The 14,432-nt window shown below is 39.6% G+C and overlaps 2 protein-coding genes across 2 annotated transcripts in view; one reads left to right on the forward strand and one right to left on the reverse strand.

The window, feature by feature from the left end:
- LOC110160471 (calcium-binding mitochondrial carrier protein SCaMC-1) overlaps positions 1–5,782 on the forward strand; it is a 30,808-nt gene extending 25,026 nt beyond the window's left edge. The window contains 3 exon segments of the mRNA XM_020925117.2: positions 230–397; positions 1,088–1,238; positions 3,035–5,782. Of these exon segments, the coding sequence (XP_020780776.2) occupies positions 230–397; positions 1,088–1,238; positions 3,035–3,216 (501 nt within the window). The 3' untranslated portion in view covers positions 3,217–5,782.
- A 3,173-nt stretch (positions 5,783–8,955) lies between these two features.
- LOC110160603 (transmembrane protein 69-like) lies at positions 8,956–12,718 on the reverse strand. Its single transcript, XM_020925278.2, has 3 exons — positions 12,614–12,718; positions 11,198–11,242; positions 8,956–9,703 (listed from the first exon to the last, which is right to left on the reverse strand). Exons 2-3 carry the CDS (start codon positions 11,240–11,242, stop codon positions 8,981–8,983), a joined length of 768 nt encoding a protein of 255 aa, XP_020780937.1. The 5' UTR covers positions 12,614–12,718; the 3' UTR covers positions 8,956–8,980.
- Between the last annotated feature and the right edge of the window lie 1,714 nt (positions 12,719–14,432).

Below are 14,432 nucleotides of genomic sequence, written 5' to 3' on the forward strand. Positions count from 1 at the left end.
CCACCTGAAAAGTTACACAGTGATCCTTTTAATGTTTTACCTAAAAAAAAAAAAAAAAAAACTAAAAAAAAACATTTAACTAAAATTGTAGTTTTAATGTACATGCAATGTTTTATGTTTTGTATCTATAAAACCCCAGAGGCATCCTGATACACTTTTAAAATACTAAATGAGACTTTAATATGAATACTGTGAATATAATTTGATCTTTGCCCTTTCCTGTGTTCAGGTGATGAAAACCCGTCTGACACTGAGGAAGACGGGGCAGTATTCTGGAATGTTTGACTGTGCCAAAAAGATCCTGAAGAGAGAAGGGGTCAAAGCGTTTTACAAAGGGTACATCCCCAACATCCTGGGCATCATCCCGTACGCAGGCATCGACCTGGCTGTCTATGAGGTCTGTACTCAACCATCCTGACGAGATTAGAACAAGAAGAGCAAATGAAAACGCGTCAAGAGTTTAGTTTAAGGATGCAGAGGATGAGAAAAATATTGTATGTTATTCATAGGTTTCAGGCTAATTATTCCTTTGTGATTTTAATGATTTGTGAAGAGTTTTCTACATTTAAAAGATATAATATTTAAATTTTGATTGCTTAATTGCTACGGTAACAGAGAAACCTTGCCAGTACTTAGAAACACATGACATGATATGAAACGTAAATACAATGACTTGATGATGTTTTGAGATAAGCAAATGTAGAAATAAAACAGATAGAATTCTGCACTTTGTAACTTTTATGGCGCAAGGACTGCCACCTGCTTTTAGGTTATTTCTGAGCCTGGAAAGTTTCACAGTGTGGCATTAAACTTCTCTGTCTAGATGGAGACATGCAAGTGACAGTACTAGACCGAATCACAGTAAGAATGAAATTTTTAGCAAAAACACCTATAATTGAATGAATGTAATATGAATAGCTTTAATGTCATACTGTAGAACGTCCCAGACCAAGCTAGAAGATCTCCATGGAGACAACAAGCATGCAGCAGACTCTCGACCAAAAAAAAGTTACACAGGACACCTTTAACCTTTCAGTATTTTCAGTAATAACTCTCTCTCTTCTCTCTTCTGTGTTGTCTGCTGCAGTCCCTGAAGAACATGTGGCTGTCTCGTTACGCCAAAGACAGCGCCAACCCCGGGATCCTGGTGCTGCTCGCCTGTGGCACCATCTCCAGCTCCTGTGGGCAGGTCGCCAGTTACCCCCTCGCCCTCATACGCACGCGCATGCAGGCGGCAGGTACACTACTACGCGCTTTAAACACTCCCTTTTACTCTTCTTTTGAGAATATACAGGTACAACTGTAGCCTGCACTTTTGAACCTGAGAACCTGCAGATAGAGGGCACAAGTTTTCCTCATTCTCAGGACAGGCCTCATGTGAAAGCCCAGAACCTCAGATCGCAATCAAAACCAAATTGCAGTTTGAATTAGGAAATGATGAAGACTGCAGTTATGTAAGGCACACAATTTTCAGTTTGTCTTATTATGTAAAAAGCTGTTAAACCTGGTAAACCAAACATCTCCAAACATATACTGAATAGCATCTTTTGTCATGTTAGCAGTTCAGATTTCTCAGTCTCAGATGTGAATGCTCCTGGACATATTAAAAATGTGATCAATGAACAGAATCCTACTATCAAAACAGAGATCAAAAAATCTAATCAGAATCACAGTGCTTGTCAAAAAGTTTAGAACAGAGATTTAGAGTTTAGAGTTAGCTGGACGGCAGTGGCTCAGTTGGTTGTTTGTCCACTGATCTGGAGGTTGGCGGTTTGAAACATCATAAAACATCAGTTGCTTGAGTGGTCAGATCCACTGTCTCACAGGTTGGCAGTGCAGTTCCACCTCCCACAGAGTAGTGACCATTCAGATCAGAGAGACACATTTTAGGTTTAATTTAACCAGCTGGATTTAAACTGGAAACTCAAATCAGAGAGTTGTGTGAGGCTCATACTGCTTTTGGACTGACCATCCACAATAATGTAGATAATATACCATACCAACTTTATTTCTGAAGCACTTTAAAAACTTTACAGCTGGCCAAAGTGCTGTGACAAACACAGGACAGACAAGAACAATCACAATACAACACAACACAATACACAATACAAACACAATACAACTACTAAAAAACAATAAGATACTCAACAACAAGAAATGTACATGTCACTTGTTAAAAGCCAGTGAAAAAAGGTGCGTTTTTAGGAGTGATTTAAAAACAGATACAGACTTGGCCTGTCTGATCTCTAATGAAGACTGGTTCCAGAGCCATGTAGCAGTAACAGAAAATGCACAGTCCCCACGACGCTCAATGGCGAGCTGCTGACCTGAGAGTGCGAGACGCGAGAGGATGTAAGGGTTGATTAGGTCACCGCGGCAGGAGGGCACTAGGCATTGGCAACACTTAAAAGTAAATAAAATAATGTTAAAATTGTTAAAAAAAGTGGGAGGGCCAGGCGGGCTGTCCTAATGCTCTGGAAAGATCCTAACTCAGCCACCAACTCCCAGTGGATGAAAGATGCCCTCTCGTTCATAAAACTGGAGAAAATAAGGCACTCTCTCAAAGGCTCTGGCTCTAAATTGACTGAAGCCTGGTTACCTTTTATAGATCCTGTCATGTCTCTGACACTGGAGGTGACCCCATGAGCTGTGTGGTGTTTTATCTCATGTATTCATGGCTGTCAAGTGGTTGATATAACTAAATGTTTTAGTAGCACATATTCTGTGTTTTTGTTTTTTGTCTTTTTTTTTGGTAGGCCTTTTTTTAGGCCTTGTTTTTGTTTTTTCTTTTTTCTTTCTTTTCTTTAAGGTGTGTACATTTTAAGCTCTTAATATTGTATATTGGCCCTGGATATTACACATCTCTATGTAAATTATCTTTTATATTTTGAAAAAGCCTAATAAACAATACATAAAAAAACACACAGGGAGCCAGTGGAGAGAGGCTAAAACAGATGAGATGCTCTTGTGTTTCCGAGTTGCTTTATTTAATATGAAATAAATAAAGTGTACTCTTTTATGTCCTCTCTTGCAGCGTCTGTGGAGGGCTCGGAGCAGATGCCGATGGGGAGGATGGTGAAGAAGATCGTGGAGAAAGAGGGATTTTTTGGACTTTACCGTGGAATTCTCCCAAACTTCATGAAGGTTATTCCAGCTGTAAGCATCAGCTACGTGGTCTATGAATACATGAGGTCAGGGCTGGGCATACAGAAGTGACCGGCCAATCAGAAACACAGGAAAGATCACATGTTTACCCCTTTTAACACGTTTCAGTGGAGCCATAATTAATTCTGTCCAGTTTTTATCTCTTGTTTACAAAGTGCAGCTTTAAAATAAAATGTGTGGTTCGTCTTGCCAATAGTCAGTGTTCTACTTACTGTATATGAGCCGACTTCCTACTGTGGATGAGGAGACAGGCTGATCGACTAAGTAAGTGAAAGACTTATTAGAGTATTGCATTTAGAAAAATTGCTTGAGGATTATAAAAAATATTAACAAGCAAAATAACCTTTTAATCAAAAAATAGACTAGTAAGAGAAATTTTTTTTTCATTATGAATTTTTTGTTGCACTGGGAAACATACGTCCTTACTGTGAGCGGGCTTGCAGCTCCGCAAACCTGTCTTCATCTTGCTTGTCTCCATAGAAATGTGGAGATTTTGTTCCTTTGGCTATAATATTCCACAGTGCAGCATTAAACTCATCTACTGCCATCTATGATTAAACTTTCTATTTCCATAGAATCATCATAATGCACGACCTCCAAAAAGTGACGTGGTGTTGCTTTAAGCGTGGATCTCACTCCATGAGCGCTAGTCTGACCTGGACACAACACAGCACTAAAACATTTAGTGTTACAATTAGGAGCGGGACCACACTTTGAACAGTTATATTGTAAATCAGCAGCTGTTCATGCTGATTTTCCAGACTATAAATTGCACCAGCCAAAAAAAGCGCAATGAAGAAGAAATAATCCGGACTATAAATCTCACTTTTTGGGGAAATGTATTTTATAAAATCAGAGACCAGGAACCGACATTTCATCTTGAAAAGCAAGTTCTAGTAACAACAACAGAACGGAGAACAACAGACTGAACAGGCTTTAATATGTTAACGTCACATATGAACATTTCTTCAGATAACTATAGCATAAACAATATAACATACGTTTACCAAACTCACGATCTCACTCCAAATCACTAAATCCATTGAATTCTTCATCCTCTGTGTCACTTCTGCGCAACCTCCAGAGATAAACCATAGATCCATGATGTAAACAGAGCGCCGCTTCCTCTTCTGTGTAGCTGTTGTCAGACTCAGCATCAGTTCCAGTTAGAACTGATGGTTTCGGTTGTCATTAAAGTTCAGGCTTTGTCGATTCATCCAGTGACTTCCAGGAAAGTTTCATGGTGTATCCGCCTGGTTGCTATGACGCTGTGCTCTCCATCCCCGCTTTCCGCCAGTCCCTCACAAGTTTCTCGCTCACTCCAAACTTTCTTTCTGCTCTTGCAGCGAGACAGCGGACTTTTCTACAGGAAACATGCGCAGTAGAGTGAAGTGACAGTGGTACAGGAGCAATAGTACGAGATACTGACACACAAGACTAGAGCGCCCTCTCGCGGCTGTCAGTCTGAAAATTTAAAAATATCGCACCAGAGTATAAGTCACAGGAAGCACCCAAACCATGGAAAAAAGTGCAACTTATAGTCTGAAAAATATGGTGTTATTATTATTATAAGTAGGTAGAACACTGACTATGTATTTGTACAATCATACTTACTATACTATATTTGTAACTTTTTACCAAACAGCACTTTTGACCTGAGTTACAATCAAAGAGTGTATATATAAATGGACATGGCTAATGTGCCCGTCACCCCATTCCAAATAGAAAGTTCTCATGCGGCTCTTCTGGCTCCTTCTGACTCTGGCTCCCATTGACTTACATTGTAATATTGTGGCTCCTCTCTCTCTACCTGCTGCTGTGAGCCTCATCATTTTGGTCTTAAAATGTTTGTAATAACCCGCGACACATGATCCTGGTGTTTTAGTTTTGCTGATTGGTAATTAAAAAATCCTATTCATTAGGGATGTAACAATAACCAAAATATCGTGATATATCATCAAGTCTCACAATAATACCGTGGGCTGTCACAATATATCAAATTACAAATTCCTTTGCTTAAATGCAGGTTTTATAGTACCAATGGCTAATAAACATCAGGAACTACATATCCCATGATTTATTTCAGCGCAGACAACATTATTATGACAGTAATAATTCACATTAAATTCTTGTCAGGGTATTTTAAAAGCAAAAAAGTGTCCTATCTAAAAGTACATCAGCTTCTCCAAAATATTACAATAAATATCGTACTGTGAGATGCATATCGTGATAATATCGTACTGAGCTTCATTTGACTTGAGCCGAACGCTGTGGGTGACGTCACACTCGCTAGTCCACTTCTTTATACAGTCTATAGAACCAAAGTAATGAACCTGAGAAAATGGAATATGCAATGCGTTTAGCAATCTACATTTAATCATACAAGATGTCCAAAAATATTTGTATTAAAATAATTTCTTCCATTTAGAAACATGTTGAAAAGACAGAAAAAGAAAGTGCAATACTGTATTTCCATCTAGATGCTGTTTGAGATTGGTCAGATTTAAGGTGCCTTTAAAATGTTATTGTCCCCAAGATTATAATAATGCCTTTATTTTCAATGTTTGGTTTGTTAGAAAATAATGTTTACTTTAATAAAAATGTTCATATATTTTAACACTTTTGCATCTGCTTATTTACTTCATTACACATTACATTACCTGCTCTGTAATTGTACTAAGACGCAGCCTTTTAAGAGCTTCAGCTTCCTGTTCATAGGCGCCATTTTGAGGACTTTTCTCAATTCAAAAGGTGAATTTTTCTTTTTGGATTGTTAATTGCTATGGCAGCGATGCAAGATTCTGAAGACAGTGGATATATTTTCAAAAAACATTAGGGTAACTTTTTGTTTTTTAACGAGAAAGGAGGAACCTCAGTGTCTTGCTCAAGGGCACTAAAGAACATTTTTAATTGTTAACTTTTTAAATTGTTCTTTCTTGCTTCATATCGTTCCATATTCCAGTAAAGAGTGTGATTTTGAAGTTTTTCTCATAGTATTAAAAAAAAAAAAAAAACAATGGGTAAAAATATAAAACGTCATTTGTAGTTTTGTCAAGTTTAGATTTTTTTTTAAACTTGCTTAAAGGTGCATCGTGTAATTTTTCTGGTTAGAGGTCCATCACCTGCTTGTTTCTATGGACATGTCATTTCTCTGCCTGGAATGTTCCACAGTATGCAGTGTTGGGGAGTAACAGATTACATGTACCAGAGTTACATAATCAGAGTACAAATTATGACTAACTCTATTCAGTTACAGTTACTGTTTCAGTGAATGGTAATTGGATTACAGTTACTTTGTTGAAATAAATGGATTACACTGCGGTATTTTCCTCTTTTCGCATTTTGGGCTATATCTTTTTTTTTTATTTTATTTTTTTAATAATTCCAATCATTGCCAGAAACTAAACTAGATCTTAACCAGGTCTAAACCAGGGTTAAAATAGATCTAAACCAGGACTAAAACCAGGTCTAAACTAGATTTAAACCAGGTCTAAACCAGGACTAAACCAGGACTAAAACCAGGTCTAAACTAGATCTAAACTAGATCTAAACCAGGTCTAAAACCAGGTCTAAAACCAGGACTAAAATAGATCTAAACCAGGACTAAAACGGGTCTAAAACCAGGACTAAAACCAGGACTAAAACCAGGTCTAAAACCAGGTCTAAAACCAGGTCTAAACCAGGACTAAAACAGGATTTAATAGGATTTGACAGGACTAAATCCTGCTGTGTGGACGTGTCTCCTCATCTTCTATCAATAATATTTTTAATTTGGTTCAGTAAAGTCTGGGCTTTTTATTTTCTTTTAGCAGATAAAACATCTTATGTTACGATATCCTCGTCTTTGCTTCTCTACAGAAAGTCAAGTAATCCAAAGTACTCAGATTACGTTACTCACCTTAAGTAACGTAATGGATTCTGTTACAAACTACATTTTGGGGTATGTAATCTGTAATCTGTAGGGGAATACATTTTAAAAGTCACCTTCCCAACACTAACAGTATGGCATTAAACAGCTTTAGATTTATTCAATTACTGGTGGTTTTATAGCTCAAAAATTCCTAGAAAAACAGTGATTACGACTGTGAGCGGGGTCACCTCTCCACAGATCTGACCTGTAACTTGGTCTTGGTTTGTCATACTGTCAAATATTCCAAACTAAACAAGTTTTTGACGGACCCTCCATTGAAAAAGTTACACAATGCACCTTTAGGTAATATTGTTTGTAAGAAATTCTATTATTATACTCAACTGCCAGCTCCCTTCAAGACTAGATGTTGCTAAAAAAGACAAAACCGTGTGACTTGTAGGTGTTCTCGTCAGTCTCTGGTGTCATGTGGTGCGCTGGCTGTAGTTGGCGGTGACCTGTCCCGGTGTGGCCCAGTTACATAAGACCTAAATGAGCGTAATCCTGATTCAGTGTGATGTCAGGCTCCTTTAGTGGATGATCTCAGCACAAGGACAATTTACACTTTGAACAGAAGCAGAGGATCATGGTCAGAACTTAATGTGCTCCACAAGTCAGATCTGGACAAGACTCAACTCAAACAGGAAGGCAAACGTCAGGATTAATGTATTACTATTATTTTAGGGGGCACAATATGGTTTGATTAATAAAAAAAAGGTGCAGTAAGTTTTCTGGGTGTGTCTGTGATCTTTTTGTCTCCAGTTATTATTGCTCTGTCTGGTCTGTTCCATTAAATGTATCTTGCATTTCCATTCCACAGATCCAGTTAACAAATCTGGCCTCACAATTATTTTTTACATATATTTTTTGTAATACAGCTTCTTGTAACTATAGCTTATCAAGAAGTGTTTTTTTGTCCAGTCCAAATGTAAAACCAACGAGGAAAAGACCAAGAGAATTTTTCATCTTGTGGCAATTGTGTCTCACAAAGCACAAGATTGTGTCCTGTCCCTAGGAGTAAGGGCATTAATCAAGTAGATACTGTAAGAAAATTCAAGTAATTTCTGGTGCCTACTGGCCTTCATCATCTCAACACACTTGCTTTATAAACCTGCTCCTTTGGAAGCAGAGTGAAGGGGCTTGAACACTCAAAGATCACACTATGTTCACTTTTGAAATCACATTGTTAATTTTTCATGTCCTCCAGACCCGTATTATTGATGGTAAATAAACTTCTCCTGCTTAAGATTCCACATGATCTCCAGCCTTTTACTTCCACCATTTCTTGGACAAACTGAAAACTTCTTATCTTCAACAGATACCAAGCCTGAATAAGTATTTTTACGCTTTATGAAAGCTTATTATGGTGAAGTTATTATAAAAGGTACTGTCAAAATATGGCCTTAACATACTAAAATAATTGGCCTTAGTGGCACCTATCTGTCTGTATGGAGATAAACAAGTTTAATGCCATTCTCTGGAACATTTCAAAGACAAAGAAAATCAAATCTTCAAGGAGAAAAGCAGATAACGCCTCCTTCAACATCTTGCATACACCTTTAATAAAGTTGTAATTAACAATATAATCACCATAAATAAAACTTTACATGGGGAAAAAACTTAAACTCATACTTTTGTGGTAGATTATAGTCAAAGGAAGGAGGAGGAGGCAGGAGGAGGCCCTGAAGTAAGAGTCAGGTTTGTTGAGATGGAAGCCCGCTCAGTAAACACGCATGTTTTTCAGTGTAATCAAAAACATGATTTTAGAAAATTTCTTGGATAAAATGTTGCAAGTGGGTTTTGGTAATAAACCAAAACTTACTCAGACAGTTACAAATGAAAACAGTAGTAGATCATAGATGCAAATTAGCACACCACACAAGTCCGTTTAACACACTTTAATTTAATCTATTTTTCTTCTGAGAAAAGCTTTTTCTCAGGGAACACCCCATACACTATTAACATCCCCAAGAGAGACAGAGACGCCACGACAGTCAGGACGGACCTCAGAGCTTTGAACCAGCTCGGATACGTGGGCAACAAGGACAAATCGTAGTGAAGCGCAATACCCAAACCCATAATCACCATGGTCGCAGCTGGGACGATGTTTTCGCTCATCAACATGGCAACCCAAGCTAAAAGAGACGGCACCACGCTGTTGGCCAAGTTTATCCAATCAGGTTTCGCCGGGCTGCTGGGAGGAAGCGCAAAACCCCAACGAGCCCCGCCCAGAAATGACAATATCGAGGCCCCGTAAGCAACCTGGGCGTATGCGACTTCAGGGATATAGTTTTCAGTCATCGCCATGAAAAGCGTAGGGCAGACGAAAGGAAGGAGCCCAGAGAAGCCCAAGTATAAAGCAGGTCTGGGGCTTTTGGGCAAGTCTCTCATGTTATAACGAAGCAGGTCCAGTTCCCGTGGGGGAGGTTCCGGTTGGGGGCGTTTTTTGAGGCGTACAGCGGAGGAGTGGATGGGGCGGGAGTATACGGGAAAAGTGGGGAGGTGAGAGGCGGGGCTTAGGTGTCCCGTTGATCTGTGATTGGAGGAGAAACAGAAAGTTGTGCCGTGTTGAGAGAGCGGAGAAAAAGAGGAGGTCCAGCATCTTTGAGAGGTGGTAACAGACTGCAAGAGCTGCAAAAGAGAAGGAGAGACAATGTTAAAGCTGCAGTACATAACTTCTCTGGTGGAGGCTCTACCACTTTCTTGTCTCCATGGAGATGTTGTTGCTTTGCTTGGAATGTTCCACAATTTGGCCTTATTGGCTTTATTTGTCTTGCATTCATTCAATTGCAGTTTTTTTTTATTGCCAAGGAAATTTGTAGTGATGTGTTGAGGCTTCGAAGCATGTGCCGAGTAATCCAAAAAGGCTTTGGTGAAGCACATATCGAGGCTTGTATCGGACTTGGCGTGCGATTCGAAACATAAGGGCCAAAGAAACGCAACGGATTCCCCCTCACATTTTGTGGTGTTGGGTTATTATGAGTTTGGTACATTCTATTTGAGATTCTTTTTTTTTTTTTTTTGCGATGGTGCCAGCAAGAAAAAGAATATTTTCCCCTGTTTGGGAACATTTTGAGCTGATATCTCCTAATAAAGTATATAGTAATAATGATGTCATTAAATAAACAATATTACTAAATACACAAATTTGACAACACACTATTTCCCCTGGTCTAATATATTTCTTGTAAAGCGAAGTGTCTACTTTTTCTTTTAACCCAACCTTTATATCATGAACACAGACTCCATGTTAATAAATTCACAATTTATGCTGATATCACAAACATTCAAATATTTAATGGTTCATTTGTTCAGTATAAATCTTTCCATCAGAACCTCGATGATCATGTTGATTGTTCTAATTTCACTCTGCCTGTTATACATTTTTTGGCCTCTTGATGGCGCAGTGGAGCAAATGAAGCACCTTGAAGCATCGGCTCAAGAGTCGAGCAAATGGATGGAACGCTTCAGTGCTTCATGGGGCTTCATCTCGACATCACTAGAAATTTTGCAGAGAGCAGAATCGCCTCTTCAAAGATAACTTGGTCTGGTGCCGTCACCTGCTTGTCTCCATGGAGAAGACCAGTTTTATGCAGTGGAACATTCTAGGCAAAGTAATTACATCTCCATATAGAAAAGCAAGAGGCAGAACCTCTAAGAAAAAAATATTTTTATTAAATCTGTCATTTGTGAAACCATGACAACTTGTAATGTGATGATACAGTATTAATATTGTGAGCTGCTGTATCGATATATCGCGAAGAGTATTTTTTGGTACATTTTACTCAATTATTTTGTTACAACTACAGTTTCGTTGCTTGTTCAGTGGAAAGAAACTCGTTTATGTGGCACATTTGACATTTTCAAAGTTTTGATGATTAAAATGTTTGTGTTTCATATGAACTTTGCACAAGAAGTGGACTTTTAGTGCCACAGCCATGGTTTAGCCTTCATTTTTTATTGAATTCTATCGAACTGAAAGTGCACTGTATCGAGATATGTATCGTGGCCTATGTATTGAGGTACGTATCATATTGGCAACTTCTTAATGATACCCATCCCTAAGAATAATATGTGAAATAAATATGAGAAATATAACAATAATAGCTCATAATATTATCATACCTTGTGGGAAATGAAGGCCCCTCTTCTTAATGCAAAAGCGAACATCTGCAAAGGGACAAGAACATTTAGCAACTTTATACTATGATGCAGTTAAAATCAATTACAATGACAAGAGTTGAGATTCTTAAATAATAATCTTTGCACTGACTTCCACTTCATTTTAGAATTGATTTTGAGATTTTATAGTTTGTTTTTAAAGCTTTGAATGTTCTGGCCCCACATTACAACTCGAACCTCATCCAAATTTACCCTTTGCGCTGTGAGGTCTGAGGGCCAGCTCCAGCTCGTGGGGCATAAGATGAGACTTAAAACCAGGCGGGATGGAGCCTTCTCTATGACCGACCCCAAACTCTGGAACACTCTGCTCCCCCCACATCCGAACAGCCCCCTCAGTGGAGTTTAAGTCTCGTCTTAAAACCCACTTTTACTTTCTGGCTTTTAACACCACATGAGTTGTGGGCTCCTCTGTGTCTTTTCTGACTGGTAAGAGTTAGTGTTATGACTAAGTAATGAAAAAGTGAGGTGGCCTTACAAAAAATGTCATAAAAAACCCCCCTCTAAAATAAAAGCAAAGCAGCTTTAGTTCACGTGTGAGGTAGAGTTATAAAATATGTTTATATTGTTTTATTTGTTAATTATCTAAAAGGGGCTGGTTAGAGTCAACCAAAGGGCTGTATGTGGTCACTTCATGTCCCTATTTCCCCGGGACAGTCCCAGTTTTGAGCCCGTGTCCCCTGTCCCAGCAGATTTATCCAAAACCTGTGATTTTGTCCCAGTTTTATACAAGACAATGTCCCAGATGTCCCTATTTTTGACCAATTTATCTAAACCAGGTCTAAACCAGGATTAAACTAAGATTAACCCGGACTACATCAGGTCTAAACCAGGACTAAAACAGGACGATCACATTTTTTGACTAACCTGATCCCTGCCAATAGTAAAGAGAAGTATAAATTCTCATTTGTTTTGCCAAAATACAGAAAACTGTGTTTGGTAATGACCATCAAACAAAAAATGCAGCGACAGAAGCCCCTCAGATTATGACTGAGAACGCACAATGTTACACGCTCTTTTCACTTTTTTATTTATTCCAAACATCTCAGTCCGGTTGTGTCCCAGTTTAGAACAAAAAAACTGATCACCCTAGATTTGTCAGCTCAGATTTTTGTCGGATCGTATTAAATTTTTCCCGGAACCTTCATTCTTTGCTGTTTTCTTTAATCTTTCGAGTATCGTGAGGAAAAAGAGCACTTTAGACTCTGGATATTTGGCCAAAATATGAACATGTGTGTTTATACTTTACAGACTGGAGCTGCTTTTCAACATCGTACCTACACATTCCGATTTAATATAGTTTTTTTACACTGACATTAGAATACAATAAAACCACATTCAAATACTCATCATTAAACTTACCTTGTCGTTAAATAGACCTTTATAATTCTTTTAATTCAAGTTTTTTATTTCTGAGGTCAAAATCAAATCGCAGAAGACGTCCATGCTGTACGTCTGTGTATTCATTCCGGGTTTGCGACGAGCCTTAAAACATTGGTTCCGCCAATCAACTAAGAGTAAAAAAAAAAAAAAAAAAAATATATATATATATATATATATATATATATATATATATATATATATATATATATATATATATATATATATATATATATCTCACCTTCCACGGTGGTAGGTCTCTCTCACCCTCATTGAGCTCGGGTCCTCTACCAGAGGCCTGGGAGCTTGAGAGTTCTGCGCAGTATCTTTGCTGTTCCCAGTACTGCACTTTTCTGGACTGAGATGTCCGTTGTTTTTCCCGGTATCTGTTGTAGCCACTCTTCCAGTTTGGGGGTTACAGCCCCGAGTGTCCGATCACCACAGGCACCACTGATGCCTTTACTTTCCAGGCTCTCTCCAGCTCTTCCTTGAGCCCCTGGTATTTCTCTAGCTTCTCGTGTTCCTTTTTCATATTACCATCGATTGCCACCACCACTATGTCTGGTTGGTTCGCCATCACCATCCTGTCAGTCTGTATCTGGAAGTCCCACAGGATCTTGGCTCGGTCATTCTCCACAACCTTTGGAGGTGTTTCCCACCTTGATCCTGGGGTCTCCAGCCCGTACTCTGCACAGATGTTTCTGTACACTATGCCCGCCACTTGGTTATGTCGCTCCATGTATGCTTTCCCTGCCAGCATCTTACACCCCGCAGTTATGTGCTGGACTGTCTCAGGAGCCTCTTTGCACAGTCTACACCGTGGGTCTTGTCTGGTGTGGTAGATCTGGGCCTCTATTGCTCGAGTGCCCAGGGCCTGCTCCTGAGCAGCCAGGATCAGTGCCTCTGTGCTGTCCTTCAGACCAGCCCTCTCAAGCCATTGGTAGGATTTCTTGATATCAGCCACTTCAGTTATGTTCCGGTGGTACGCCCCATGTAGGGGTTTGTCCTGCCATGATGGTCCCTCCAGCACCTCTTCCTCTGGACCCCACTGTCTGAGACATTCTCTGAGCACCTCATCTGCCGGGGCCTTGTCCTTGATGTACTCAAGGAGCTTGGATGTTTCATCCTGGACAGTGGTTCCCACACTCACTAGTCCTCGGCCCCCTTCCTTCCGGCCTGCGTACAGTCTCAGGGTGCTGGATTTGGGATGGAACCCCCCATGCATGGTCAGGAGCTTTCGTGTCTTAACATCTGTGGTCTGTATCTCCTCCTTTGGCCAGCTTACAATCCCTGCAGGGTATCTGATCACTGGCAGGGCGTAGCTGTTGATTGCCTGCACCTTGTTCTTGCCATTGAGCTGGCTTCTAAGGACTTGCCTCACTCTTTGCAGGTATTTGGCCGTAGCCGCTTTCCTTGTTGCCTCTTCGAGGTTGCCACTTTGCTTGTGGGATACCAAGGTACTTGTAACTGTCCTCAACGTCTGCTATTGTTCCCTCTGGGAGTGACACCCCCTCTGTGTGGACTACCTTCCCTCTCTTTGTCACCATCCTGCTACATTTCTCAAGCCCGAATGACATCCCAATGTCTGTACTATAGATCCTTGTGGTGTGGATCAGTGAGTCGATGTCTGGCTCACTCTTAGCGTACAGCTTGATGTCATCCATGTAGAGGAGGTGACTGATGGTGGCCCCGTTTCTGAGTCGGTATCCATAGCCAGTGCGGTCGATTATTTGGCTGAGAGGGTTCAGGCCTATGCAGAATATATATATATATATATATATATATATATATATATATATAT

The sequence above is a fragment of the Boleophthalmus pectinirostris genome, unplaced genomic scaffold (genome assembly GCF_026225935.1).
Source record: "Boleophthalmus pectinirostris isolate CB_2022bp ecotype Guang Dong unplaced genomic scaffold, ASM2622593v1 HiC_scaffold_7, whole genome shotgun sequence".
NCBI lineage: Eukaryota > Metazoa > Chordata > Actinopteri > Gobiiformes > Gobiidae > Boleophthalmus > Boleophthalmus pectinirostris.